General features: G+C 47.7%; 11 protein-coding genes across 11 annotated transcripts; 4 read left to right on the forward strand and 7 right to left on the reverse strand.

Annotated features, from left to right (window-relative positions):
- The first annotated feature begins 181 nt into the window (after positions 1–181).
- Positions 182–2898, forward strand: ASPGLDRAFT_164839 (putative mitochondrial respiratory complex I chaperone (Cia84)). The gene is made up of 2 exons (XM_022542586.1): positions 182–2570; positions 2623–2898. The coding sequence occupies exons 1-2, from the start codon at positions 358–360 to the stop codon at positions 2789–2791; spliced, it is 2382 nt and encodes a 793-aa protein (XP_022404739.1). The 5' UTR covers positions 182–357; the 3' UTR covers positions 2792–2898.
- Positions 2899–3154: 256 nt separating this feature from the next.
- Positions 3155–4728, reverse strand: ASPGLDRAFT_1022441 (uncharacterized protein). Its single transcript, XM_022539425.1, has 5 exons — positions 4458–4728; positions 4362–4401; positions 4130–4301; positions 3942–4078; positions 3155–3884 (listed from the first exon to the last, which is right to left on the reverse strand). Exons 1-5 carry the CDS (start codon positions 4596–4598, stop codon positions 3184–3186), a joined length of 1191 nt encoding a protein of 396 aa, XP_022404740.1. The 5' UTR covers positions 4599–4728; the 3' UTR covers positions 3155–3183.
- Positions 4729–5410: 682 nt separating this feature from the next.
- On the forward strand, positions 5411–6901 carry ASPGLDRAFT_43166 (uncharacterized protein). The gene is made up of 3 exons (XM_022545758.1): positions 5411–5594; positions 5651–6202; positions 6340–6901. The coding sequence occupies exons 2-3, from the start codon at positions 5689–5691 to the stop codon at positions 6750–6752; spliced, it is 927 nt and encodes a 308-aa protein (XP_022404741.1). The 5' UTR covers positions 5411–5594; positions 5651–5688; the 3' UTR covers positions 6753–6901.
- Positions 6902–7131: 230 nt separating this feature from the next.
- On the reverse strand, positions 7132–8332 carry ASPGLDRAFT_43168 (uncharacterized protein). Its single transcript, XM_022545759.1, has 3 exons — positions 8176–8332; positions 7521–8119; positions 7132–7467 (listed from the first exon to the last, which is right to left on the reverse strand). Exons 1-3 carry the CDS (start codon positions 8215–8217, stop codon positions 7245–7247), a joined length of 864 nt encoding a protein of 287 aa, XP_022404742.1. The 5' UTR covers positions 8218–8332; the 3' UTR covers positions 7132–7244.
- A 710-nt stretch (positions 8333–9042) lies between these two features.
- On the forward strand, positions 9043–11282 carry ASPGLDRAFT_43171 (uncharacterized protein). Its single transcript, XM_022545760.1, has 8 exons — positions 9043–9120; positions 9187–9371; positions 9439–9552; positions 9609–9646; positions 9696–9750; positions 9801–10167; positions 10221–10859; positions 10919–11282. Exons 2-8 carry the CDS (start codon positions 9222–9224, stop codon positions 11143–11145), a joined length of 1590 nt encoding a protein of 529 aa, XP_022404743.1. The 5' UTR covers positions 9043–9120; positions 9187–9221; the 3' UTR covers positions 11146–11282.
- Positions 11283–13181: 1899 nt separating this feature from the next.
- ASPGLDRAFT_32521 (uncharacterized protein) lies at positions 13182–13619 on the reverse strand (the record flags this gene model as incomplete). The annotated part of the gene is made up of 1 exon (XM_022544184.1): positions 13182–13619. One exon carries the CDS (start codon positions 13617–13619, stop codon positions 13182–13184), a length of 438 nt encoding a protein of 145 aa, XP_022404744.1.
- A 315-nt stretch (positions 13620–13934) lies between these two features.
- Positions 13935–14369, reverse strand: ASPGLDRAFT_22847 (uncharacterized protein; the record flags this gene model as incomplete). The annotated part of the gene is made up of 1 exon (XM_022543224.1): positions 13935–14369. The coding sequence occupies one exon, from the start codon at positions 14367–14369 to the stop codon at positions 13935–13937; it is 435 nt and encodes a 144-aa protein (XP_022404745.1).
- Positions 14370–15956: 1587 nt separating this feature from the next.
- On the reverse strand, positions 15957–16370 carry ASPGLDRAFT_22848 (uncharacterized protein; the record flags this gene model as incomplete). Its single annotated transcript, XM_022543225.1, has 1 exon — positions 15957–16370. One exon carries the CDS (start codon positions 16368–16370, stop codon positions 15957–15959), a length of 414 nt encoding a protein of 137 aa, XP_022404746.1.
- A 1552-nt stretch (positions 16371–17922) lies between these two features.
- On the reverse strand, positions 17923–18465 carry ASPGLDRAFT_32522 (uncharacterized protein; the record flags this gene model as incomplete). The annotated part of the gene is made up of 1 exon (XM_022544185.1): positions 17923–18465. The coding sequence occupies one exon, from the start codon at positions 18463–18465 to the stop codon at positions 17923–17925; it is 543 nt and encodes a 180-aa protein (XP_022404747.1).
- Positions 18466–19638: 1173 nt separating this feature from the next.
- On the forward strand, positions 19639–20438 carry ASPGLDRAFT_43174 (S24/S26 family peptidase). The gene is made up of 2 exons (XM_022545761.1): positions 19639–19968; positions 20069–20438. The coding sequence occupies exons 1-2, from the start codon at positions 19751–19753 to the stop codon at positions 20280–20282; spliced, it is 432 nt and encodes a 143-aa protein (XP_022404748.1). The 5' UTR covers positions 19639–19750; the 3' UTR covers positions 20283–20438.
- ASPGLDRAFT_43175 (glutamate dehydrogenase (NAD(+))) lies at positions 20365–24307 on the reverse strand. The gene is made up of 5 exons (XM_022545762.1): positions 24131–24307; positions 23532–23924; positions 20648–23478; positions 20498–20598; positions 20365–20447 (listed from the first exon to the last, which is right to left on the reverse strand). The coding sequence occupies exons 2-5, from the start codon at positions 23839–23841 to the stop codon at positions 20414–20416; spliced, it is 3276 nt and encodes a 1091-aa protein (XP_022404749.1). The 5' UTR covers positions 23842–23924; positions 24131–24307; the 3' UTR covers positions 20365–20413.
- Between the last annotated feature and the right edge of the window lie 9 nt (positions 24308–24316).

A 24316-nucleotide genomic window follows, 5' to 3' on the forward strand; every position in this document is an offset into this window, starting at 1 on the left:
TGATAAGGATTGGTGATCAGGAACGAAGATGGTGAAGTCGGAGGCCAGAAGAGTGGAGAGCGGATTCTCGGAGGATTTCTTTTCGTCGCGCCAAGACCCGCGTTCTCTCTGCGTTTCTTCCCTTTCCGCCGCAATTGGTTTCTAGCAGCTCATTTTTGTCCCAACGAGGGTTGCTGACAGTGCCTGCTCTAGTTGCTAAACTGTTATTTGTGTCTTACTTTCATTAGCTGCACCGAAGTCTAGTATACAGTCGACCTGCGTTGAGAATTGACCCCGCCAATCGATTGCCCTCCGACGCCGAATTGGACGACCACACACTTTTGCAGGCTGCTAGCAGCTAGGGAATCTATTATCAACATGCAATCCCATCTCACCAAACGGGTGTTCCGGGCGATCCTGAATAACGAGCCGCTACGTTCGTCGAGATGCCACTACCGTCTTCTACACACGATCCCTTCACATCGAGCTCGAAGTCTAGGCCTGCCAAAGTTCAACCATGTCCAGCGACGAGGACTATTCGCATTCAATATGAAACCGCAAGGTAGCGAACCGCAGGCGACAACACTGCAATCCGAGATTGGTCTGAAGACGATGAGGGATCTATTGCGGTCGTTAGAGGACAAGAGTCGGGGACCAACAGACGATGTCATTGCGAAAGCTTTTCGAGAGTTCTTCACGGCACGAGCGGATACTCCGGGCTTTATTACCGGATTCCAGGGCCGCCTGCTTAATGTGACATGGGAGCACCTGCATGCTCAACAGCAAGACATGGAATCGAATGATTGGGCGGCGGTATTTTCCACAGAAAGTCTGGAAAGTGTGTTATTTGTCTTGTCCGAAGCAACATGCTTGCCCGCATCCCGCGAGTCCATCCTCAAAATAGCGCACTCGGTCTTTCTGGAACTCTGTGCGGATCAGGGATTTGGTCCTAACGAGGTTAGTCGGCCTGCTCTCACAGCCTATATCAACCTGGTATCTTCAAACGGCGAGCCTGAGCGAGCTCATGAAATAGTCGAAGAGTTCTGGGACAAGCTGCAGAAAGCAAAGCCGTCTCCCTGGCTTGCGGTAATCAAGGGATATGCAGTTCAAGGCGGCCGAGCTGAAATCAAACAAATCCCTGCAAGACTCAAGAAGCATGGCAAGCAGTATGACGCTGCACTCCAGGAAGAACTGATTACTGCGCTCATTGAAGAAAATGTCTGGCCTGCCGTTCAGGCACTCTATGAGTGCCCTGTGTCGAGCGGCAAAGAAGAGCCTACTTATGCTACGAAGGAAGCTGTGATTAGATACGCGCTTTTCAGATCCAAAGCTACTTGGGCACAGCCGATCTTCAACTCGCTTGCGCAACGCCCTATTGTGGAGACCATCAACATTAGTATGCTCTGGGAAGCGGCCCAGGGCAGTAACGCGTTTGACATCTCAGAGAAGGTCAAAACCTGGACCGCCGGAAACCCAGCCACACATCTTACAACGTCGTGCCTAAACGATTTAATTCGCTTTGCCAATGTTATGGACAACTCGCAGCTGGCCACAGAATTCTTTGCTTTGGCCTCGCAATGGGGTCTCGAACCAGACTCACAAACCAAGATGTTGCAGCTGGAAACTCGCGTACTGGCTAAGGATGCTGACGGGGCACTTGAGCTTCTGCGGGAACTACCTGATCTCGACGCTGCGGTATTTGACCATCTGCCACTGATGAATAAGCTAATAACGATGCTCTGCTGGTCTGGTCAGGAAGACGCTCTATTCAATCAAGTATCCGGCCTTTTGGACCCCTTATTCGAGAACAATGTACGCTTGGAACCCGAGACTCTCGCAGCGTTGACATATCTGCTGCTTAATCGACGTGACTGGGAGGCTGTTTCGGAACTGCTTCGTCCGCGTCTTGGTGCCCTTGATTCGGGAGAAGCAACTGTGGTCCGAGAAGTAGTCACAAACTACATCCTGGATGCCAGTAAAGGCACTGATGACATTTGGGGGGTTTATAATCTTCTGCGACTTGCATTCCCCGAAACTGGGGTCAACAAACGGACCGAAGTCATGTCCGCCTTCTTCGAGCGCAACAGAAGTGACCTGGCTTGCCTGGTATTTGGTCATATGCGTCAGGCAGAAAATCCGGGACAGCGGCCGAAACCCTTCACCTACGCTCTGTGCTTGCAAGGAATTGCCCGCGCGGCCGATACGAAGAATCTAGAACTGGTCCACAACATGCTCAAACTGGATATCGAAGTCGATCTCAACACCCAGGTACGGAACGGTTTGATGCTCGCATATGCGTCTTGCGAGATGCCCGAACAGAGTATGAAGCTATTCCGTGAAATCCTCACATCCGAAGAAGGGCCTACGCACCGGACCATTGGAATCTTCTTCAAGGCTTGTGAAAGCCACCACAATGGAGTCCAGGAAGCCATCAAGATGATGCAGAAGGCAAAGGACTTGGACATCGGGATCGACCGCCGGATGTACGTGACGTATATTGTAGCATTGGCTGCGCATTGCGAATTCGAGCTTGCTACGGAGACTATTGATAACATGTTTGCTGAGACTGGTTACAAACCAAGTCGAAAGACGTGAGCATTCACCTCCTCTATTCTTTGAATTACAACGCTAACGGGAAACCAGAATCGGTCTCTTCTACAACGCGATTCCTTACCAGTACTGGAAAGACGAAGTCGAGACATGGGCGAAAGCCAACTATCCAGAATTATGGGACCATCTAACGGAGCTAAGTCGCTCTGAACACGAGGAGGGATTGAAATTCGATAAGCTCTCTCTTGAATACCTTGTATAGCGGGATCGAACGAGGTCTCTGTGATGTACATATTATTGTATCTGTATATATATTAATGGCGAGATTCTGATGAGTGACTGTTCACAATCTATTGCTAATCAATCTTGAAATAAGGCCATTTCTCGATATTCGCTCTTCTGGATGCCATTTTAATGAGGACAAAACCTGTGTCTTTGCTCCGTATCAAATGCTCACGACAACTTCCTTCCCGATTAACCACACTAATACACTCTTTGTACTATCATGTCGAATCCTCAATGATACTTGTTTCCATGCAATGCTACATGCTTCAGCTATTTGGCCCACTTGCTCCCATTCATTGCAACCGAGATTGAATATTATTATATAGCATAATGTCATTCGCTAGAAAGTGATATCACAAAGAAAAGAAATCACTGCAACCGTCGAGCCCCAGCTTCATGCGCCAGAGTATACTCGGTGGTGACTCGAATAGCAAGCGAAGGATTCTCCCCTGACCCTGACCCCGTCGACTCAGACCCAGCTTCCTCATTATGTGCCCTGACATGGGTACTGTTGTTGTTCAGAATCAACTCCTTGCTCGCAGTTGATGCCCTCTTCGCATCACCACTATCTCTATCCCCCAACGTCGCCGTAGTCGTTGGCACATCATGCAACTCAACATGTCCCGTGCGATTACTACTGACCAACGACGTAATATACGTCTTCGTATTCCCAGAACCCTTCGACCCAAAACCATTATACCCCGACGACGACGGACCTGTGTAGTTATACTGCTTCCCACGATTACTCGACCCGATCCAGCGAGTGTTCCGGAACAACGGCTTGATCCCCGGTAACGAGACAACGATAGCAGCAACGAAGCATTCACGATTCGCCCAGCCCAGGGCGATACTGAGAGTCGTCAGGGATTGAAGGGAGTAATACGCGCGGAGGATAGTGCAGATCATGATGAAGATGCCGGAGGAGAACATGGCGGTGAGGATTGCCTTGCGGTGCAATGGGACTTGGAGTTTGATGAGAATGGGGATCGGGATTAGGATGATGATGATGTCGGAGACGACGTTCATGACGGCAATGACAATGTATAGTGGGCCGCGGATTGTACAAGAGTCTGTTTTGTGGTTAGCTCTAGGCTCTTTCTTTGATATGTGGTTGAGTAGAGACGTACCTCCGACGTAGGGCTTGATCTGCCAGTTACGAGAAAGCGGCGTGCAGATGCAGATATGCGTCAAAATACACACTAGCCATGTCATGAAACAGAATGCTGACGCGGCCCAGACTAGATGTTGTCGTCGAGTTCCTTGTCTATCGCCTGTCAGCGATTTAGGGTTTTATCCCGCGAGGAAGGGAACGTACGTGAGTTTGTTGTATAGACAGAGCAAGACACCTTTGAGACACCAGATATAGCACATATACCAGATCCAGTTCATGAAAGCCAGCTTCGAACCGAGTTCTAGTTTGGGCACTTGGCTGTCTGGGACTTGCATTGCGGTGACGGAGTTGAGGCCGATGTTATTCCCGAATACGCCTGCATACAATCGGTCAGTTTCATATCGTCAATCGATAGGGTCGGGTCTGTGCAGCATACCAAGAAAGTAGATAATAGCGGTCTGGAGGGTGAAGAAGATCTGGATCCGTCGACGTTAGAGTCAATGCTTGTCTCGATGATACGAAAGGAGCTCACAATAGCCATAATAGCAAACGCATCGTCCAACTGCAAGCCGCACATTCCAGCCATCCTCACTCGGGAAAAGAGCCGGAGTAGCAGGAAGCAAGTGCCAATTGCATATTCTGCAAAACACTCGGCGATCTGGTTGTAAGCCATGTCGTGCAGATACAACAAAATAGCATTATCTTCGACACAAGGTTTAAGGACGGTTCGTTAACTTATATGAAATGTCCCCATTCTTTGTATGGATTGGCAGAAAGATATACGGAGCACCATATAATAATATGGAATAGTCAACGTCTTTTTGCCATTCTCTACGAGTACGTCTTTATTTTCTTTTTCGCCCCTGTTATATTGACAGATCGAAATTTCTCCGCTGGAATCTATATCTTTTACTCGTCTCGCCATGAATCCCTGTCACGGAATCCAGGAGACAGGTCTAACCGATATCCCAATATAGCCAAAAGACCAGATTTTACACTCCATCAGGGACGTCCAGAACGGCAAATTGTAGCAGGATAGCCGAACCGGTTGGTTGTGATAGCAAAGCTCATCACATACTCCGTACATAAGAAGCTGACACGGCCCAGCAAACAGTCGTGGGATGTTATCTATCATTTTTCGACTCGCTGTCACACGATGTCGAGTTGCCTCTTGGACGGCAGTGCACGGCATAGACTGATCGATCAGTGGCGCGTCTCAGATTCATTCCCTACCCAATAACCCCCCTGTATAAATACAAATAAACGACGGCTGCAGTGATCTCCTACTGGCTGATCTTGACCCGGTCTGGGATTATCGTCAGGTCAAGTGGAGCTGTTGCTTCCATTATTGTATCCTGATGCATGTGCCAACGGTAAGGATTTGGATATGCCGGTACACGACTTCCGGACCCGCTTTGTCTTTGTCTTACTCTTTCGGCGTTGTGTGCCGTCAATGCAAGAGCTGAGATACAGTCAGACGAAAGAAAAAGAAAGAAAAGCACCGGGTGTGATCTGCACAGCACCAGTAAAATGGCAGGTTGGGCCGAGTGCCAGTGCTTCGGTACTGTTTGTCCTACTTCATACGGAAGGGGAGGGCTATGTCCCGTTTGCTCTCTTCCAGGTGCTCGGTATGCCCTGGATGGCACGGCAGGAGTAATAATACTTTGTGGTATGCTCCGTAGTCCAACCCAAGTAATATAAAGCCTCTAATAATTTGGGACGTAGTGTTCCAATCCAAAACAACAGTATCACTTTGCAACACAATGACACCAAAAATCGCCCTTATCACCGGAGGAGCCGGCGGCATGGGCCTCGCCGTGGCCAAATCCCTCGCAGCCCAAGGATCCTGGCATGTCCATCTGCTCGACATTCATCCCGATCGAGGCACCGAGGCAGCGAAAGGCTTACATCCTCATGCGACCTTTCACAAAGTCGATGTATCGAGCTACAATGACCTGGCAGCGGTCTTCCAGAGAGTTTTCCAGCGGCACCGTCGACTCGACTTTGTATTTGCCAACGCGGGGATCATCGAAAGGACGAATTTCTTTGAGGATCTGCAGCAGCAGAAACCCACAAATACAGAGCAAGTACCGCCGGAGCCGAAGGACCTGCAGGTTATCGGGGTGAATCTGAATGGCGTCGTATTCACCAGCTACCTGGCGATGCACTACTTCCGACGGTCCCCGGACAAGGGCAGGGGATGCAATTTGGTCATGACAGCCAGTTGTGGAGGATTGTATCCTTCGCATTACTCGCCGTTGTACACTGCTACGAAGCGTGGGTCTCCCTAGTCCGTTCTATATTAAATCGAATTTTCCCCGGTGATAGATCACATCCAACGGGCGGAACCCCCCAAACAAGAAAGACAAGTACGAGGCAGTATTCCGTACTAATTCTAATTCTTGACAATACAGATGGCGTGGTCGGACTCATGCGCTCCATTGCAACTCAATTATGGCAAAACGACGGTATCCGAGTCAATGCCATCTGCCCCGGAATCGCACAGACCGATCTTGTCGATGCTCAAGGATGGGCCAGTTTTCCTCCTCACCTGTTCATCCCGTTAGAAACCATTTCCAGGATTGTGCTTATGCTAATCCAGGCGGATGACGGGAGTACGGATTACGGAATGACCGATGCAACGGGCACGTTCATTCCTGCGACACAAGGGTACGGCCGTGCGGTGGAGATCTCGGGGGACAAGTTCTACTTCCGGGAGGCGCCTGGATTTTGCGACGACGGGATGCGGGCGATTATGGCGGCGACGGTGGTGGAGAATCAGGTTGGGGGCGTGCTGAATGGTACTTCTCGTACAAGTAAGCTGTAGTTTAATGAAGATCACTAGATATCCTTGTAAGCGACATAAGCGAGGATTGAAAAATTCCCGGATTGAACTACCGGAACTTTTGCCGCCTGTGCCGCATAAAAATAAGATCAAACAAAGTAAGAGAAAAAAACCAATTGCATGCGTTGTACTTATGAATGCACTTCGGGATAAGTTTTCCAAATTAGCATCGGACCAATGCGACCCCGTTAACTGTCATTCTTATCCAACTTTGACTTTTCGGACTGGCCCGTCTGCCAAAGCCCTAGTCAGTGGACCCGAAGGAACGGCGGCTTCGCTTCCAGTTGGTGCTGGCCATCGGGTGATGTGTGTCAATAAATGCAAACGCACTCTGACAGCTATGTTTTAGATTTCCGGATCCTTCCAAGGTGAATATGATTGATTGTATTGATTGTATTGTTATGTATTGGTACCGACCCGAAACTTAACTGACACGTAGTAAAAATTAAAAAAATATATATATAAAAAAGCACATTACGGAATGGCATCCTGCAGCCGCGAATCATCTCCATGCATCAGCCGGAATAAAGGCTCCCATACAGTTACTGCCCTCTTCGTAACCAGCCCATTGCCGTATTCCGGCATCGGGTAGAGGACACACCGGTCTCCGGAGCATTCGAGCATTTCACCTGCCATTCCTGTCGTGTCGTTCAGGAAGGTTTGGAACGCGCTTAGGACCGTTTCCATTTGTGTTACACTGATTCAAGCCTGTTAGCGATATTCAGTCAATTGTTTAATAGGGGAACTCACCATTGTGGCGTGACTGCTTCGATCATCTCCGGTGGCACGATCGGTGTCGCTACAATCCCCGGCAGCACGCAGTTGATCAAGATATTCTCTCGCTGTTTAAGCAGCGGTGCAATGACTCGCACGAATTGATTGACAGCTGCCTTTGCACCGCAGTATTCCGGATAGGACGGGTGAGGAAACATGCCTCCAACACTGCTCGTCACCACAATCTTCCCTCCATGCGGCTGATTAAACTTCATGAAATGCCTCGCCAGCTGTACACCGTAGATGACACCCTTGTAGTCCGCATCTGTACAAGATAGATCCGGCTCCGGAGGAATGTCATCCACAGTCTTTTCGTGAGACCCATACTGGTAGAACGACGATTGATCCACAACCGCGGCATTGGGAATGAACATATCGATCTGGCCCCAGATTCGGTGGACATCGCGGAAGACCTTGGCCTGACTCTCATACTGCGAGACGTCTGCTTGGAAGAAGAAAACGTTGGGTCCTAAGCTGGCTGCCAGAGCTACCCCGACATCTCTGCGTCGACCGACAATGGCGACTTTCCAACCTCGGTCGGCGAGGAATTTGGCGACTTCGGCTCCGATGCCAGACTGCAGTGGTACTCATTGTCAGTAAGCTACATAAGATCGAGGTAAGACCGACTGACAGTGGCACCGGTGACAATGGCAACTTGGGTTTCTCCTCCCATTTTCTGTAGTATGCTTCTCAGTTACTGAACGAAAGAATAATGATTTGTAAATTGATCAGAGACTAGCAATGTTAGCTAGAGACATTAGCCCAATAAATGCACAGAGACAGATACAGAGAAAAGAGGCTGATCTGCTCTGTAATCATCATGGAAGCTATGACCCCGTAGGACAATTTAATCCACGTGCATTTCGGACCAAATGCCCCGGGTCATGGTCATAATAGCAAGGATCCCCTTCTGGTATCTATCGGCCGTGATGCATAATATGGAGCCCGGCAAACGGTCGACCGCACCAACAGTTACAAAAACTCAGTCATTCTGGGCCCATCTTTACGCTAAATGGGTCCCTACATGCAGGATTGTCAGCAGAACACAATTTAAAAATTATATATGCTTTTTCTCAAGCCACGCGGCGGAAACAAACCTCTTCTGGGGTAGTCTTCTGGCTGGCTGAGATTATGCTTATGGATAACCACGAATCCGGTAACTCGAACGAGCGGAATAAGTTTCGAATGATAATGATGGACATAGCATTGCGTTTCAATATTACTCGCGGCTACTTGCATCTGATTCGTCTGCCTTCTGTACGAGCACATTCTAGACCGAGTCAGTTAGTAGTAACTAATGCAGCGCGGCGTGGTGGGTGGATTCCGCGTTGATCAGTGAGTCGCATGGCATTTTATGCAATGCAGAAAACAGTTACTCAGAAGTCAGGGTTTCGGCCCATATGCCCAGAGGGACCGTGTTCCGTAGCCTAAGCGCCCCAGAAGAAAGTCGTTTTTAAGTTCTCGTGACGGACTGAAAGGGACTAACTCCATTCCACAGGACAAAGAAATACAACTAGAGGTGTCGATCCAGTGCGTCCAACTGAAAGACTGAAAAGTCTGTTCTCTTGCCTTATTGGTAATATCCCATTTTGCTGAAGGATAAAGACAAGCCTTTTCTCATCTTGGATTCCATGCTTTTCAGGTTCCGGCATTGAGTCAATCCACAGACGCAAAATTATGGCAGTCGACCAAGAAAAAGGGTTCCATGAGCCTGTTTCAGACAACAATGACCATGCATCTCATAGCACCATCAATCAGGTTTCTCCTGTCATTGAGAGTCAAGATTCCGAACCCGTCGTGACTCTCAAAACATGGATTGTTGCTTGTGTACGTGTCTCTGCTTCTTCAGTTTGCAGAAGTTCGACCTTACTGATCCTTTGGTTTCTCGCGCTAGATTCTCTCCTGCGGATATGGTCTCTCCTTCTGGCCTGTTCCGGTCGTGGCTGCCATTGGCAGTACAGTTTCTGCTGATCTGGGAGAGCCGAATGCGTATGTTTGGTTTACGCCGGTAAGTCAATCGTCTCTCGTGCTGAACTTCTTTCCGGCTGATAATGATGAATATAGGCGTGGACCATTTCGATCACTTGCGCGTTCCTTATCTTGTATGTCTCTATCCCTGCTTATATGGCTGTCGGTAACTAATTGACCCAGTGGTCCGAATACCGACTTACTTGGTCGTCGATGGTTCCTTGTAGGAGGAAACTTGGTAAGCTATTCTTTGATACGGAGCTCGTTCATGGAGATTAACATATGCAGGTCTGCACTATCGGCCATATTATCGTCGCATCAGCCAAAACGAACAACCAAATCATCGCTGGTCTCGCAATCTCTGGCTTCGGAGGAGCCAATTGTCAGATGGCCGCATTTGCCCTTCCTGAGCTTCTCCCGAACAAATGGAGACATATTGGAGTTGTCATTGCCGACTTTACTGTGTACATTGCCGTCATCTTAGCGCCAGTTACGGCTCGCTATGGCTATGAGTTCGGAACGTGGTACTGGAACTTCGGAGCTGTTGCCATCTTTCAAGGACTGTCTTTCTTCGGATTGTTGTTCTTGTACTTTCCTCCTGCGCACCCGACTGGAATCTCGTATGGCGAGGTTTTCAAATCGTTGGACTATGTCGGTATGTTTCTCTGTCCGCCTCGTCGTTGGAAGCGCTGATCTAATGCATAACAGGCGCAATTCTCTTCACCGGTGGCGCTGTCTCCTTCCTAATGGGCATCGTCTGGGCCGGTGTCTACGACTCCAACAATGCCCACGTTGTCGCCACCCTAGTCGTCGGCGCCTTCGTTCTCATCTGCTTCGCCCTCTGGGAAACCTTCAGCGGAACCCGCTTCCCCCTTACTCCAACGCACGTCTTTACCTCTTCCTGGGGCCGCGATTTCACAGCCCCCGCCATCGCCCTGGGTGTCATCAACATGTTCTACTACTCCTCCAGCATTTTGTGGCCTAACATGATCACGCAGTTCTACACCAATGGTGGCGCGGAATGGAAGTATGCGGTTGTGTTGTCGCTGCCACAGGGATTTGCCATCGCATTCGGTGCTTTCTTGCTCTCTGTTTTAGGTAGTAAGATCAGGCACTGGCAGTGGCAGTTGACGGGGTCTGTGTTGTTGATGGTCGTATTTGGGTCGCTGCTGGGAATTGTCACGCCTACTAACAAGGGTACTATGATTGCATTCATTTTCCTCTCACAGATTGGCTTTGGTTATGGAATTTACCTCAGTATCGCCATCACGCAAATGGGCGTTGACCAGAAGAATCTGGGTGTTAGTGGTGGTATTTCGGGATGTATCCGATTTGCTGCTGGGGCCAGTGAGTCTCCCTTCTCAATAAACTTAACCTGCAGGATAACAACTAACGGTATGGGAAAGTCGCAACCACCATCTACACCACGGTCTACAATAACAGACTCAGCGACAAAACCGCTGAGCTGGTCCCTCAAGCTGCCATCAACGCCGGTCTCTCAGAATCTCGTGTCTCCGATCTTCTATCCGCTGTGAGCGGCGGAACAGCTAAATTGAGCGAGTCTTTCGGCCCTGCTGTGGCCACTGCAGCTACTGATGCGTTGAATGACGCATACTGCAATGCAATTTTGTAAGTCTTTCCATCTGGTGATTCTCCTTGACGCGTTTCTGAATTTATAGTGTCGTTGCAATGGTCTCCATGGCTTTTGGTATTGTGGGAATAATTGCCTGTCTCTGCTGCAAGGATGTCGACTACAAAATGACGAATAAGGTGCGTATACAATTTTTGGCCATTGAGTTTGCTCTGATTACATGCCTAACTTTTGATTCTCCGTACACAGATCGAGGTCTATCTCGAAAACACTGCCCTCGCCGAGAGGAACGAGTACCATTAATAGACTTACCATAGGAAGCATACTGGATATTGCTGGTAATGGGTGGATAAAGTCGTGCAAGTACTGTAGTACCTAGTCCTCTGCTTTTTGCTCGCTGAATAGAGCGAAGAGTAATGACACGGAAGTCTCTTATATACAGAATAAATATATAAATAATTTCAAATTATTAGAACCTCTTTATGTCGTGTCATCACAGCGCACACTCTTATAAGTATTGGACCCTATGGAATGCTCTCTTCACTCTCATCTTAAAACAGAAGGGTAACACGATGAGCAATACAGCGCCATGATTGATATTTGAACTTGTGAGCCCGCATCTATGTAGTCTGTATTCGAAACAGAGAACCCGCATTCGTTTTCAGCTTCGATCTGTAGTATAATTTAAAGATTAGCATCTCACTTCCTGAATCTGGCCTTAATAGATCTGAGGAAAGGCACGGCAGCAAGGAGAGAGCTGTCTTGTTCGCTCTCAACACGGCCAGTCGGATCCTCAAGGGCGCTTAGACGCATATCATGCGCAGTGAGCTTTGAGTCGACGATAGGGTTGGCCTAAACGAGCGGCTAGAATCCTTCAATGACACGATCCATGTCGTCGACGACGGTTGCAACTCCATTGACAAGGGCGCTCATTCTGCCCTTTTGATAAATGCAATGTAGACGACGTCTCCGGCACTTTGTGGATATATTTGTCGTTCGACAATTATAAAAGCAATTAACTTGTCAGATTGTTCGAACGGAGATTCTCTGTCTAGTAAGTAAGAGAGACTTTCGTGCTGTGCGAAGTCGGCCTGTAATCTCCTGTGGCTGGCTCGCCAAGGCATCTAGCTTCAATTTCTTGTCAAGAAAGTGACGACACATGGTAGGACTATGTGCAATTTCCAACAGAGTGACCGCATATATTGTGGGAGAAGGAATCTTGTAATTGCTTTAGTTCGGTTTCTATGAGCTCATGGTAGACACAAACTGGAAACACACTGATCAGTATCTGGGATTCATCGTAATGGAGAATAGGGCGGAGCAACTCGCTGCCTCGAACTGTGTTGGGCATTTTTATCCACTCTACCAGGTACGACTTAAAAAAATCCGAATTAGTAAAAACACCGTCCTTCGATATCGCATACACACCGGCTTGCGCTCCAAGCCTGGACAGATTGCAGCAAGCAAGCCAAGAACAACCGATGATTGCAATATTGGTACTCGTCATGTCTTTTATGCTCTCGATCAAGTCTGCAAGGAAAGACGGCACGATTTCTAGCTCAATTGACGTGACCACTCAATTGCTGGACTTCATGGACGCGAGCATGTACCACAGACCGTAACCTGGGGATCACCTTCGCAAGGGTAAGGGTTGGTGATAGCCAACTATTTGTCGCAGAATGGTTCGAACGGGCGTGGGAGAATCACACTCGTTAATGCTCAATGTAGCGTCTATGATGCTGTTCTAGCGCGTATTCTCGGGGTGAGCTCGAAGCTCCGAGCACAGGGCTAGTTGCATCAATATAATGACCATGATAGCGCTCTAAAAGAGAAAAGATGGTATCAATAAGGCTATTTGAAGGCAAAATAAGGGTTAGAGCCAAGTGGGATGACGGAAATAGTAAGCTGTGAGCCTAATAAGAGAAAAGGAGATGGACAGCTAAATTGGAGGTAACAGTTACACTCACCACAGTCAAGCTAATTGTATACAGGAGTAGTGTTAGCTCTGCAATATCTATCAGTCTGTTGATAACTAGAATATCGGCCCTTAACATCAGCTCAATCACAATTTCTACACTCTATTCTGGAGTCGGCGTTCTTATCATCGCACTCTTGCGTGAGTTCTCAAGTATCCATGCAGCCCAGTCAAGCTTCGAGTTTATCCTGCCAAGTATCGAGTTAATCTTATCAGATTCCTGTTCCATTCTGTCCCTGTCGAATGTGGCTTCCATATAATCCGTCTGAGGGTTGACCGTTGGTGGTGGACGAATCTCTTGTTCAATCTCCAAATCTGATTCCTCCATGTCGCTCACCAAGTCTTCCAGGTTCATCTTGATCTCACGGGCTTTCTCAGACATTGCATCCAAAGAAGCTTTGATGTGGGATCTCGCCTCAAGCGATTTACTGAAGTAGTTCTCGAGGTGGTCGTTCAACGCTGCAAGCTGAGCCGCAAATAGTTGCGATTCCTCGCTCGATTGGGGCGCTAAGTTGGACAAATCCTGGTCTTGGGTGTCCATGACTCAAACAACGTGACATCATAAGTGAAATATGAGATAAATGGACTGAAGCACGACTGTATTGTTATATCTAAAGACTAGAAAGCTCCAGGTCTGATCAGATTAGATCTGAGCCCTACAGAATATGAGGTGGGACTGACTAAATCGGGAGTACCACTGTTATTGCATTGTAAAGGACTACAGGGAGCAACTTTGCCCTTCTTTCCTATCTGCCCCCGACAAAAACCACAAGCATACTGGCCATAGCAACATAAGCATCAACAGCCATACAGGACAAAATGAATTCGTCTCCCCAGCATAAGTTTTATCCTGACGTTAATCCTCCAAATCAGCGTTGTCGATCCTCAATTCGTTCAATCGGTCCTGAAGAAGCGCAACAAGTCCTGACTTGATATCGTCCAATGATGATTCAATTCCGTCAACTTTGGAGTCAATGTTATTTACCTGGGACTTGAAATCTGGCAGCATGGTATCAAGTTTCTGTTCAAGTCTCGAAACATCTTTTGGGATTTTCGGCGCGTCTTGTGAGATCGTACTTGCAGAGAATTCCGCATTCTTCTTAAATACACAGTCCTCGAAGCGAGCTTGCAAGCCACATAGCTGATTGAGCATAAATTCAAGTTCTTTATCTTTTACTTTTCTTGATATTTCATGCTGGGTGACAGTTGATTCCAATGCATTGACTCTTGCTTTCAATTGTGAGATTTCCGATGATGAGTCGGGTGAGGTATCGAAGTTCATTGCTGCCATTATTCAGGCAATATTTCTCGGCTAGGATGATGGCAGGATGGAAAAAGGAGAAAGGGAGAGTAATTAGTAAATAAAGCTGTATGACTCAAGCACTAGGCAAACAATAGGCAACACAGACTAGACAAATCATGAAATCATGCAAATACAGGTATTGGTTTAACTGTCAAGACTTGTATACTTGTATTTCCCCCCAAAAAAGTGAGCTTTCTGCTCTTAGCCTGGGGATCGAGATCAACTGTTGTTGTCTATCTTCATAGGCATATCGCCATTTATGAAGCGGAGGACGAATCAAAGAGTAAACAGAGCAGTAAATTAAGGCACAACAGCATTTCTAGAGCTTCTGGATACGCTTGTCCAGATGGACAGCAACTTTTTACAGTTCAAAATAAATAATCTTCAATTGGAGCAGCAACGTTATGCGTTCAGAAAAAAGATCCATCTTGAATTTCTATCTAATCATATAAAAACGAGTGCTAGCTCTTGGGCAATTCCATCAAGACACTTGAAGCAACTTTTTCTGTTTTTGATTATTCTGCTTTTGTGAGGACTTTCAGGATACTGACTGTAAGCAACGGCGACATTCTCTGGCAGCTCTGCTGATGCAGTGTTAGTCCTTCAACATCTGCTCAATCACAGTTTATGCGTTCTAGTTTTATATCCTTCCTCAAATCTCGACTTCAACGCTCCACTCTGGAGTCCCTTCTCCAGAATTGATAGAACTAAATCGGCCTTTTAAGTCCATCCGGTCGAACGTCGTGTTCATCCTGTCAAGTGCTACGTTCCTATTGTTGAATCCGAGCTCCATGCTGCTCAAATCCCAATTTCAATTCCGTTCCCTTCTTCTCCAAGTCCTTCCTCGTATCTGTCAAGAGTTCCGTAGTAGCCTGACGTTCCTCATTTATGAGGGCCAGAGTATTTGCCATGTGGGTCTTCCTTTCAATTAACTTATAAAATCCATTGAAGAAGGCCTTGAGGCGGTCACTGGATGCATCAAGCTGAGCTGCAGATCCTTGCAATTCCTCGATCATTCGTGAGAGCCGAGACGCTATGTCAGAAAGCACTTGGTCTTGAGAATCCATGGTGTGTAGATGGGTTGAAGTACTTGGCTGGCAATGAGAGGAGAAGCGGACGAAGAACAATGGTGGATGACTAGTAGGCTGCTAGGTTATGATATCAGTGTAATAATGAACTTTAGGGCTGTTAGGCAGAAATTTGAATAAAACAAAGCGCCACAGCATTTCATGTTGACTTTATATATCACCCGGATAAGGCATGTTTTGCCGACCTCGATAGTAGTGAGTGTTGACCGAGGAATAGCAGATACTACTTATTCTATCTTAAGGCTGAGCAACTGTCGCACCTTCCTCTCTGAATCCTACAGCAGATAGATGTCGATGGAAGAAAGAGGATATAGTTCAATAAAAGCAGTAACGCTATCATTGTATTAGAAAAGACTAGTACTAGCTTGTCAAGCAACTTCCAGTACGACTAAGGACCCCAAGTATACTGATCATCAGCAATATTAACATCAGCGAGATCTCTCAGTGTCAGGTTAATCCTGACGACTTTCTACCTTGCCCTCGTCACTCAAGGTATCATCGAGGCAACATTATTACTAGCAACTCTTATTTTCCTCTTAAGACTATCCACTGTATCTTCAACATTCTCAAGTCCCCTATCGACATCCTGGAGCTGAGACTTCACTTCAGGCAACAGATCGAGCTTCTGATCCATATCCGTAAGCTTGCTTGACATCTCTTGCTTGAACTTTGATATGCTTGCAAGAGTGTCAGCTGGCATGTCCAGGGAGGATAGTATATCATGTTTTAGGCCAGTCACTTCTCCACGTAACTCATTCATCGAGTTCATGAGGCGGTTATGTTCTGCTTCGGATGCTGCTCTAAATTGAGCCACGCTTGCTGTCAATGCATCGATGTTTGCTCGCAGTTGTGAGAGTTCCGATGATGATGGTTCGGATGAGGTGTGAATCTGGAGCTTCATGGCTTACGGATGATTTGGGTAGCGTGTTTGTCTTTTCGACCGAAAATAAATCAGATAGGGAATAAATACTCGAGCAATAGGCAAACAACACCTCCTTTTCAACAGGCAGCAATAGGATATCTAGATTTGATATTGACATCATGGGTGAAAGTGATTGACGTTCAAACAGCCCTATAGAACTCGCCAACATCGAATATGTGACGGTCTCGAGCAATATGAGTATATTGGTAGATTATCTGACAAAATTCTAACATGAGGAGAGAAAAGGAAAGAGGCAGGCCTGCCGGCGACGAGCTATCTAATGTGTGCGAGGGGTTTAAGCGAGGCTCAGTGACTGTCCATGCTCAGTGAATGTCTATGCTCCGTGACAGAATACATCATGATTTACACTCTACCTACATTTGTCCTCTTTTAACCTTCCTACTATGGCGTTGTTTTTTTTTTTTTTTTTTTTTTTTTTTTTTTTTTTTTTTTCTAGGGTTAATATAATCAAGTCCATTCTCACTCAAGCCTGTCCAATGTGGCTTCGATGCCATCCGTTGAAGAACCAACGCGCTGCAATTGCAACAGCACAAGAGACCACCTGATATAAAGAGAAATTTGTTTCCATTTGATAACAGATGTAATCAGAACAAACAATACAGTGTCATAACTAATATTTGTGAACTTGTTTCCATCAACACATGTCCCGTGTCCATTACACCTCATTCTCAAAATAGACAACTCAATCTTCTCTATGGTATAGATTAGTATTTTACTGTGACTTATTAAATCTGCGGAAATGCGCAGGGACAGAGTTTCATCTTTTTTGCTCTTGATACGAGCAATGCGAATTTGCAGGGCATTGAAGCGCATATCATGCGCAGTTAGTTTCGAGTCAACTATAGGGTCGATCTAATTCAAAGTCCAGTGGGAACTCTCAATGACTCGTTTTATGTCATTGATTATTATAATGACTCCGTTGGAGAGTTATGTTATACTGGGGAATGCGTCAAAGCTGTTTGAGGCCGAAGTCGAACTCGTGCTGAGGTCCGTGGAAGGTCGCCATTTGGCTGACATTCTTGAGATGTAATCTAACCTCACTCAAATCAATTCGCTCATTTGTCCTAGCGAGCTTGGTTACATTCCAAGTGTCATAGGTCTCTTTCTTGAGGCGCGTTTCGGTTGGGGTACAGTTTCTTCCCAGTGGCTGTGATTACACTATTAGCAGCTATATTGAGCCCAGGATTACAACTGGGGGAACTGACCAAATCGCATAAATAAGAGTTCTCGCCCAGATGACGCGCCGCTCTAGGTCTCCATTGGCTTCTTGCAAACAATGACTTCAACACATTGTCATTAAAGAATCTGAGACAGAAGATGGTGTGTTAATAGTGTCGACTGTAGATTCCTGTTCAAAGCCTCCGGAATATAATCGAACATGGAGTCACATCAATCGACTTCCTTTGCTTCAAGGAAGATATACGTTCCCCCAAGCGACTCAATCGCGCGTTGATGGCTCCAACGCGAGCTTTAGCAGTGGGCGATGATAAATGGAGATCAGGTTCCAAGATCAGGTTTCCAAGATCTCGATGCGGCTTTGGTTGTCTTGATCGATATTCTTCTCCAGAGTAGCAATCTTGGCTTCTATATTTCCCACTCTCCATTTAAGGACATCGCTGTCGTTCTTGAAGCTGGCAATTCTGAGCTCCAAACGCTTGATCTTGTCTCCTAGCGCCTTCTTCATCGAAAGACGTTTTTCCATACTTCTCGTAGCCTTTATGTTCCTTGCAAATGTGGGACATAATGGGAAACGTAGGGAAGGTGCTTTCTCGAATATAAAAGTGGACCAAAGAGCCAATACGTTTCTTTTTCGGTTGTCCATTGACGGAAGAGCAGCAGCACTATCAATACAGATCCATGAGTATGGATACGTGGACTGTGGATCCGTATCCATCATATCCCCGTTATCTGAGACAAGCTCAATTTGTTGATATGATCTAGCATCTTCACTCCTAAAATCAGAACGTTCTGGTAGCCTTACCAGATTTGCGGGAACGTTCGATGCAGCAAGGGCAACACGGCCAATGCGGATTTCAAGGGCACTGAGATGCATGTTGTGAGATGATAACTTGGGGTCAATAATAGTATCAGCCTAAATCAAATGCTGAAAGCCTTTGATAGCATTTTTCATGCCATTGAAAATGGTCACGACTCTGCTGGAAAGTGCTCTCAGTTGTGTTGTATCCCAAAGCGCGAATTGTAGCGGTACATTAAGCTCGTATTAGCACGCAATCGTATATTAATGCATACTGTGAAACCTATCGTGCTTGGCCTTCGAGATAGGTATTGGTTGTGTCCTATACAGGCTTTGTTAGTATCATCACTCTTTGAATAAAAACGGTCTGGTAAGCTTATTTAAGCATAATCAATAAGACAGCCCATCAACTGGCTGAAAAGCCCATCCAGATTTGTCTCCATACGGTCCATGTGCGCGTCCATGGCGGTCATCCGCTAGTCGGATGAAGCAAGGACGCGTTAACCAAGTTAGAAAGAGTAGAAAACGCGTCGAAAATATGGTTCAAATAAAGAGCCACGTTATTTATTTCAACTGACATGGGCTTCTTCGTGGCATCGTCTTTGGCTTCGAGAGCATGGACGGTATGGCATATGTTCGTTCAAGTGATTGGCCATGTTCTTGACGTCTTCGACAGATTCGATTCGTTTAGCAGCTCGACAGAGTAGTGAACCTGCTCAATGACATATACAATTTGATCCATGCCGGAGCTTGGGAGTCCATCTTGTCCGATGAAGTTGTTTCGAGAGACAATAAAGCTTTTCGAAAAGTAGAATAGACTAAAAATACTCGTGTGTGGTTTGGTGATGGTGAGGGGATCAAAAGGAAGATAGCTCAAAACACTTGAAATTGCCCCCTTCCCCTCAAGTATGCCCACTCATTATAATGAATAAAGCACCCTACATGCGTGTTTTCAATCCAAACGATCTCCTTCACTCGATACTAGAGATCTGCGCTAAACCCTAAAACCGCCCCCACCGATTCCCGCCTTAGTAATACGAGCCCTAACCACGTATACACTCTTACGGTCTACAATATTGGGGGCCATCACTGCCTCAGAGCATGTATATAAATATATCTTTCTTTAAACTATTCCTTGTCATCTCTTTACTCTCTCTCTTTTTTTTTTTTCTTTCTTTTTTTTGAATTTATTCCTCAAACAACCAATATGCTCTCAGAAACACTGCTCAAAACACCACTCAGAATGCCCGCCGGGTCCGAATACAGCAAAACCACCACCCCAACAACAAAACCAACGAAACCAACCACGCAACCAACCTCCAAATCAATACTAACCCTCCTCCTCCTTCTGACAGCCCCCTACATGCTCTGGAAGCTCCTCTGCCTGATAACAGGCTCCTCAATCCCGATAATGGTGGTGATATCCGAATCCATGGCACCCGCCTTCCACCGCGGTGATATCATCTTTCTCTGGAACCGGTCGAAGCTCGTGAATGTGGGGGATATCCCGGTTGTTTGGTTTAGGAGTCAACCGTTGCCGATGGTGCATCGTGCGGTGCAGGTTTTTGGGGATGGTGTTGTGTACGTTTCCCTTCCTTCCTTTCCTTCCCGTCTTGCTCTGCTCCGTTGGATTGCATGAGTGGGTGATTGTTTGGTGATTACGGGGGTGCTAATGGATTAGGCAACATATTTTGACGAAAGGGGATAATAACTATATCGACGATGTCGGGTTGTATCCACCTGGACGATCGTGGGTGCGGAGAGATGAGGTCGTTGGTATTGTTAAGGGATATTTGCCATCGTTGGGGTGGTTGACTATCGCTGCGAACGAAATGCCTTGGTTACGGGGAATGGGGATCGTTTTTGCTTGTCTTATAGGGATGGTTTCAAACTAATGTACGAGAGGTTTCTTTTATGTTCAATCTCAGAAATTATGCATTGCATTAACTCGTAACGTTTTATCCATCATGATGGTATGCCTGCAAACCAAACATGCAACATGCTACTTATACATCCGTCTATTTATCTATGCTTTGGACTGGTTCAATCTCTTGGTCATACTGCAACAAATTAGTAACGAGCCCGAGTTCATCATAAGGAGGCGACTTACAAGTCAAAGAACGAGAACTGGCTAGGGCTGCTGCCATACTCGTACACGAACCGACTCGCCAGGTAACTGCCAAAGATGGCCCGCAGATAATTTTCCGGCACCTATTTCAGTTAGCCTAGTCCTGACACAAGATTCAAAGGAAATGCTTACCCGTCCAAGAATGGTCTCAAGGCCAATCTTGTCCAGCAACAACTTCGGAAGCGCATCACTCAGCACCGACCGACGAAGTTCCACGTTGTCCCACAGTTCGGTCTTCTGCAGCTCTTCATCCAGCTTGGTGATGGCCAAGCTGAGTCGGTCACTCAGTACACTGCGGAGCAAATTGGTCTGTTCATGTTCGCGCCACATGGCCTCGAACTCCAACGTAGCGTTCTGCTTGATGACCTCCTGCACCTGCTTGACGTACGCCTTGTAGAACTCGGGAACCGTGCCATCCTCGCGGATGCACATGTGCTCCACGAACTCCTTGTCGTCAAAAGACAACGACGCCAACACTTCCAGCGATGACGAGGTCACACCACCCTTGTTGGCCGAAGCATCCTTGTATAGGATACTGCCAGCCTTCTCCAGTCGGAGCTTGCTGTCTTGGGTGATGAACAGGTTGGCGCCTTCGACAATGTACGGGAAGGTCGATTTGCCGTCCTTGATGAGCTTACCCACCGTCGCCAAGTCAATCGATTCGGGTCGTCCACCACAAGGCACGAACATATCGTACGGTTGCTCAGTCCGCAGATGGAAGGTGTTCCGGAAGATCATGCCGTTGTGGACCAACTCGCCACTGGGAAGCTTAACGTCGCTCTCGTCCACCAACACGCGGTAGCCGGTTGGCGAGAGTTTCGATGTGTCGAATTCGGAGATGGTAACACGCTTCGTGGCCAAGCGACGGAGTTCACCGATATCCAGACCGTTGGGGTCGACAATAACTCCAGAGCCGTCCACAATAGCCGTATACTTTTCGTTGGACAGCAGAATTTCATTAGATCCCAGGTCACCATCGGGACCGCCAGTCTGCAGTTTCCGGATCGTGGAGGGGTCAATCTTCAACTTGCGGTAGATGCCCTGCACGTACTGACGCACCGACAGGGTCGTCATACCGTAAGTATCGTGGGGAATACCACCCAGCTTGGGATTCTTGCCCGTGAAGAAGGACTTCCACCAGGGAGCACCACGGTTCTTGGCGTGTTCAGTGGCCCAGTCGACCAGTTCAGCCGTATTCTCATCCGGACCCATGAACAAAATTTCATCATTGCCGTGCAGGTCGACGATGGGGTCCTTGATACCAGGGCTGGTGGGCGGCAGAAGCAGGTCCAGAATACTGTCGATGTACTTTTCAAAGGCCACGCTTGCCTTGTCCTGGTGGTTGACGTCCAGCAGGATAACACCCTTGGCACCGCCTTCGGGAATGTCCTTGTTCTTGCGTTGCTGCGTGTTGGCCAAGTTGTAGTTCTCGTCGAACAGCGAGCGGGCGTTGATACTGTAGGCCTCCTTGTTGCGACTCTTGACAATGCGGATACCGCCACGGGCGATGTCGCGGAAGCGCAGGTGGAATCCGCGGAACTCGGAACTGATAACGAGGAACATACCGTACAGCGGCTGGGGGTACTCGTGCTGGGGCAAGAAGTTCGGGTTGAGACGGAAGCTCAGGGCGACCTTGGTGGGGGTGAAGAAGTTGGTCTTGAGAATGGAGCTGTTGAAAACCCGCAAGGCGGTCATGACCATCTCATCGTGCTCGTTGGCTGCAGTGGTGGCGATCAGCTGCTTCAACCGGTTGCTGTCCAGCACCTCATCCACCTGGAGTCGCAGGTAACTCAGAGTGGGAAGGAAGTCATCTCCAGAGGGACCCTGGGTCTGGACGTAGTGGGTGTTGGCAAAGTCAAGGTAGATCTTGTGGATCAGCTCCGGGTACTTGTTAATGATCTCGAGGATGTAGTCGGAAGTGAAGGTCTCGGTACGCAGACGCTTCTTAATCTTGGACAGCAATTCGGCATGGACGCTGTTGTTCGAATCGAGCAGGGCCGACAGGGAGTTGTACTCTGAACCCAGACGGTTGAGGAACTGCTGCACAAACACCCAGCCGCAGTGAGCATAGATAGTCTCCTGCAAGCTGAGGCGGCCACTGGCGAAGTGGTGCTGGAAGCGGTTCTGCGGAATGCAGTAAAGCAGCGAAACTTCCTTGATGATCTGGTGGATGGCGGCCTCAATGGGCGGGAACTTGCTTTGCACTTCCGGTTGAGAGGGGCGGAGGTAGAGGGAGATGATGGTGATACCATTGGAGAAGTTCTCGAGGTATTTGCGGGAGCTGGTCAGACGGTAGTAGTGGTAGAGGTCGGACAGAGCGCTGAACAAGCCCATGGCCGAGCCCCGACGATAGGCAATGACCAGGCGCTTCTCGCGGCTGCCCTCGATCTCGAACATCTCGATGACGGGACCAGAGCGACCAACGACATTGTTGATAATATCTTGGTAGACGGCCTTCGTGTTGGGAGTGGCCTTCTGGAGGAACCGCTTTTCACCAATGACATCGATGTTGGTCTCATTGTGATCCGGGTTGGGGTTGGCGAATTGGCACTTGTAGACGAAGTAGCAGCGGAGCTGTTGCTCGTTGTCGCCAGGGAGAGGAGTAGGAGAGCGGAAGGTTTCAACACGGTAGCTGTTGTCATTGGTGGAGCCATTAACATATTTATTATCGATGCGCTGCTCGTAACGGGGACCGTCAACAGCAGCGACACCGGGCCTGCTGGTGTCGATGTAGACGGCATGGTCCTCAGCCTCCTTGTCAAGGCGGATCTCGAGCTTCTTGTCGTCACGAGCGTAGGCAGCTACCTTGGCTGCGTAGAGAGAAAGAATATGGGAGACGATAACATCGACAGACTCGGTCTGGAAGTAGGTGTCGTCGATTCCCAGCATGTTGTAGAACCAATTGGTTTCCGAATCGATAAAATCGCTTGGGAAGAAGCCCTTTTCTTCTAATTGGTCCATGACTAGGCAAGTTAGCAGGCGATCTATGACACTGAATAAAGGTACTGCAGCTCACCTTGCTCCATCTGCTTTTGTTTGCCCTCAAACTTGGCAGCAATGTATCCAGGGTCCTCCTCGGACAGGACTCGATGATTCCCCCCGGGAACACCCAGATGGGTCGGCTGGGGAGAAGGTTGGCGCAGTGACGACTGCAGGGCTGCCTCGAGGTTTTTGTTCTGAGGATAACGCTGGAAACCCATAGGGGTCCCTGTGCCGGAATGTGATCCATCGTTGCTGGCAAACAGCTTGGGGCCCTGACGGGTGGGCAGAGTATGATCGTCATTATTGACGTGACCGTCAGAATGGGGAGGAAGAGGAGACGCCATGTTGGTTATTTTTTATTTCGAGGATTCGTTTCGATGGAATATGAAGGACATGTGCGAAGAAGAAAAAAGAAAAAAGAAAAAAACTAGGAGAATTGAAGAAGAGTCAGTTTTTAAGAGCTTTCTGATAGCTAGGAAGATGCGAGTAACCGGAGAGTTTAACGAGCAGATGAGATGGCCCAACAGAAAGATAAGAAGGATACACAATCGGGACAATATCAAGAGACACGAGAGAAGTCGATAAGATTGGAATGAAGGGATTTGAGCAGACATACAGGGGAGGGACACTTACCGGGAAGATGTGGTGGACTCGGAGCAAGAAGCTATCGAGGTGTCGATCGAGGATAAGACGCGGGGGATAAGCGCTGATAAGGAAGAGAATGGCAGGAGAGATTGAGATAGCAGGATTATAACAGTTTTATGAAGATTGAAAGATTGATATAAGAGAAGACAGTCTGTCTGAATTGTGGTTTTTCAA

This window comes from Aspergillus glaucus (genome assembly GCF_001890805.1).
Source record: "Aspergillus glaucus CBS 516.65 unplaced genomic scaffold ASPGLscaffold_3, whole genome shotgun sequence".
NCBI lineage: Eukaryota > Fungi > Ascomycota > Eurotiomycetes > Eurotiales > Aspergillaceae > Aspergillus > Aspergillus glaucus.

Bases quoted from the DNA above. Each gene is read 5' to 3' on its own strand.
- ASPGLDRAFT_43175 (XM_022545762.1), bottom strand. From the start codon at position 23,841: ATGGCGTCTCCTCTTCCTCCCCATTCTGACGGTCACGTCAATAATGAC. The intron at 23,479-23,531 runs GTGAGCTGCAGT...TAACTTGCCTAG, and splicing joins ACAAAAGCAGATGGAGCAAG to TCATGGACCAATTAGAAGAA. The intron at 20,599-20,647 runs GTAAGCATTTCC...TAACTGAAATAG, and splicing joins TTGAGACCATTCTTGGACGG to GTGCCGGAAAATTATCTGCG.
- ASPGLDRAFT_43168 (XM_022545759.1), bottom strand. From the start codon at position 8,217: ATGGGAGGAGAAACCCAAGTTGCCATTGTCACCGGTGCCACT. The intron at 8,120-8,175 runs GTCAGTCGGTCT...GTACCACTGCAG, and splicing joins CCATTGTCACCGGTGCCACT to TCTGGCATCGGAGCCGAAGT. The intron at 7,468-7,520 runs GTGAGTTCCCCT...GGCTTGAATCAG, and splicing joins GAAGCAGTCACGCCACAATG to TGTAACACAAATGGAAACGG.
- ASPGLDRAFT_164839 (XM_022542586.1), top strand. From the start codon at position 358: ATGCAATCCCATCTCACCAAACGGGTGTTCCGGGCGATCCTGAATAAC. The intron at 2,571-2,622 runs GTGAGCATTCAC...ACGGGAAACCAG, and splicing joins TACAAACCAAGTCGAAAGAC to AATCGGTCTCTTCTACAACG.
- ASPGLDRAFT_1022441 (XM_022539425.1), bottom strand. From the start codon at position 4,598: ATGGCTTACAACCAGATCGCCGAGTGTTTTGCAGAATATGCAATTGGC. The intron at 4,302-4,361 runs GTATGCTGCACA...GATTGTATGCAG, and splicing joins CGCTATTATCTACTTTCTTG to GCGTATTCGGGAATAACATC. The intron at 3,885-3,941 runs GTACGTCTCTAC...ACCACAAAACAG, and splicing joins GATCAAGCCCTACGTCGGAG to ACTCTTGTACAATCCGCGGC.
- ASPGLDRAFT_43171 (XM_022545760.1), top strand. From the start codon at position 9,222: ATGGCAGTCGACCAAGAAAAAGGGTTCCATGAGCCTGTTTCAGACAAC. The intron at 10,168-10,220 runs GTATGTTTCTCT...AATGCATAACAG, and splicing joins CAAATCGTTGGACTATGTCG to GCGCAATTCTCTTCACCGGT. The intron at 10,860-10,918 runs GTGAGTCTCCCT...GGTATGGGAAAG, and splicing joins CCGATTTGCTGCTGGGGCCA to TCGCAACCACCATCTACACC.
- ASPGLDRAFT_43174 (XM_022545761.1), top strand. From the start codon at position 19,751: ATGCTCTGGAAGCTCCTCTGCCTGATAACAGGCTCCTCAATCCCGATA. The intron at 19,969-20,068 runs GTACGTTTCCCT...CTAATGGATTAG, and splicing joins GTTTTTGGGGATGGTGTTGT to GCAACATATTTTGACGAAAG.
- ASPGLDRAFT_43166 (XM_022545758.1), top strand. From the start codon at position 5,689: ATGACACCAAAAATCGCCCTTATCACCGGAGGAGCCGGCGGCATGGGC. The intron at 6,203-6,339 runs GTGGGTCTCCCT...TTGACAATACAG, and splicing joins GTTGTACACTGCTACGAAGC to ATGGCGTGGTCGGACTCATG.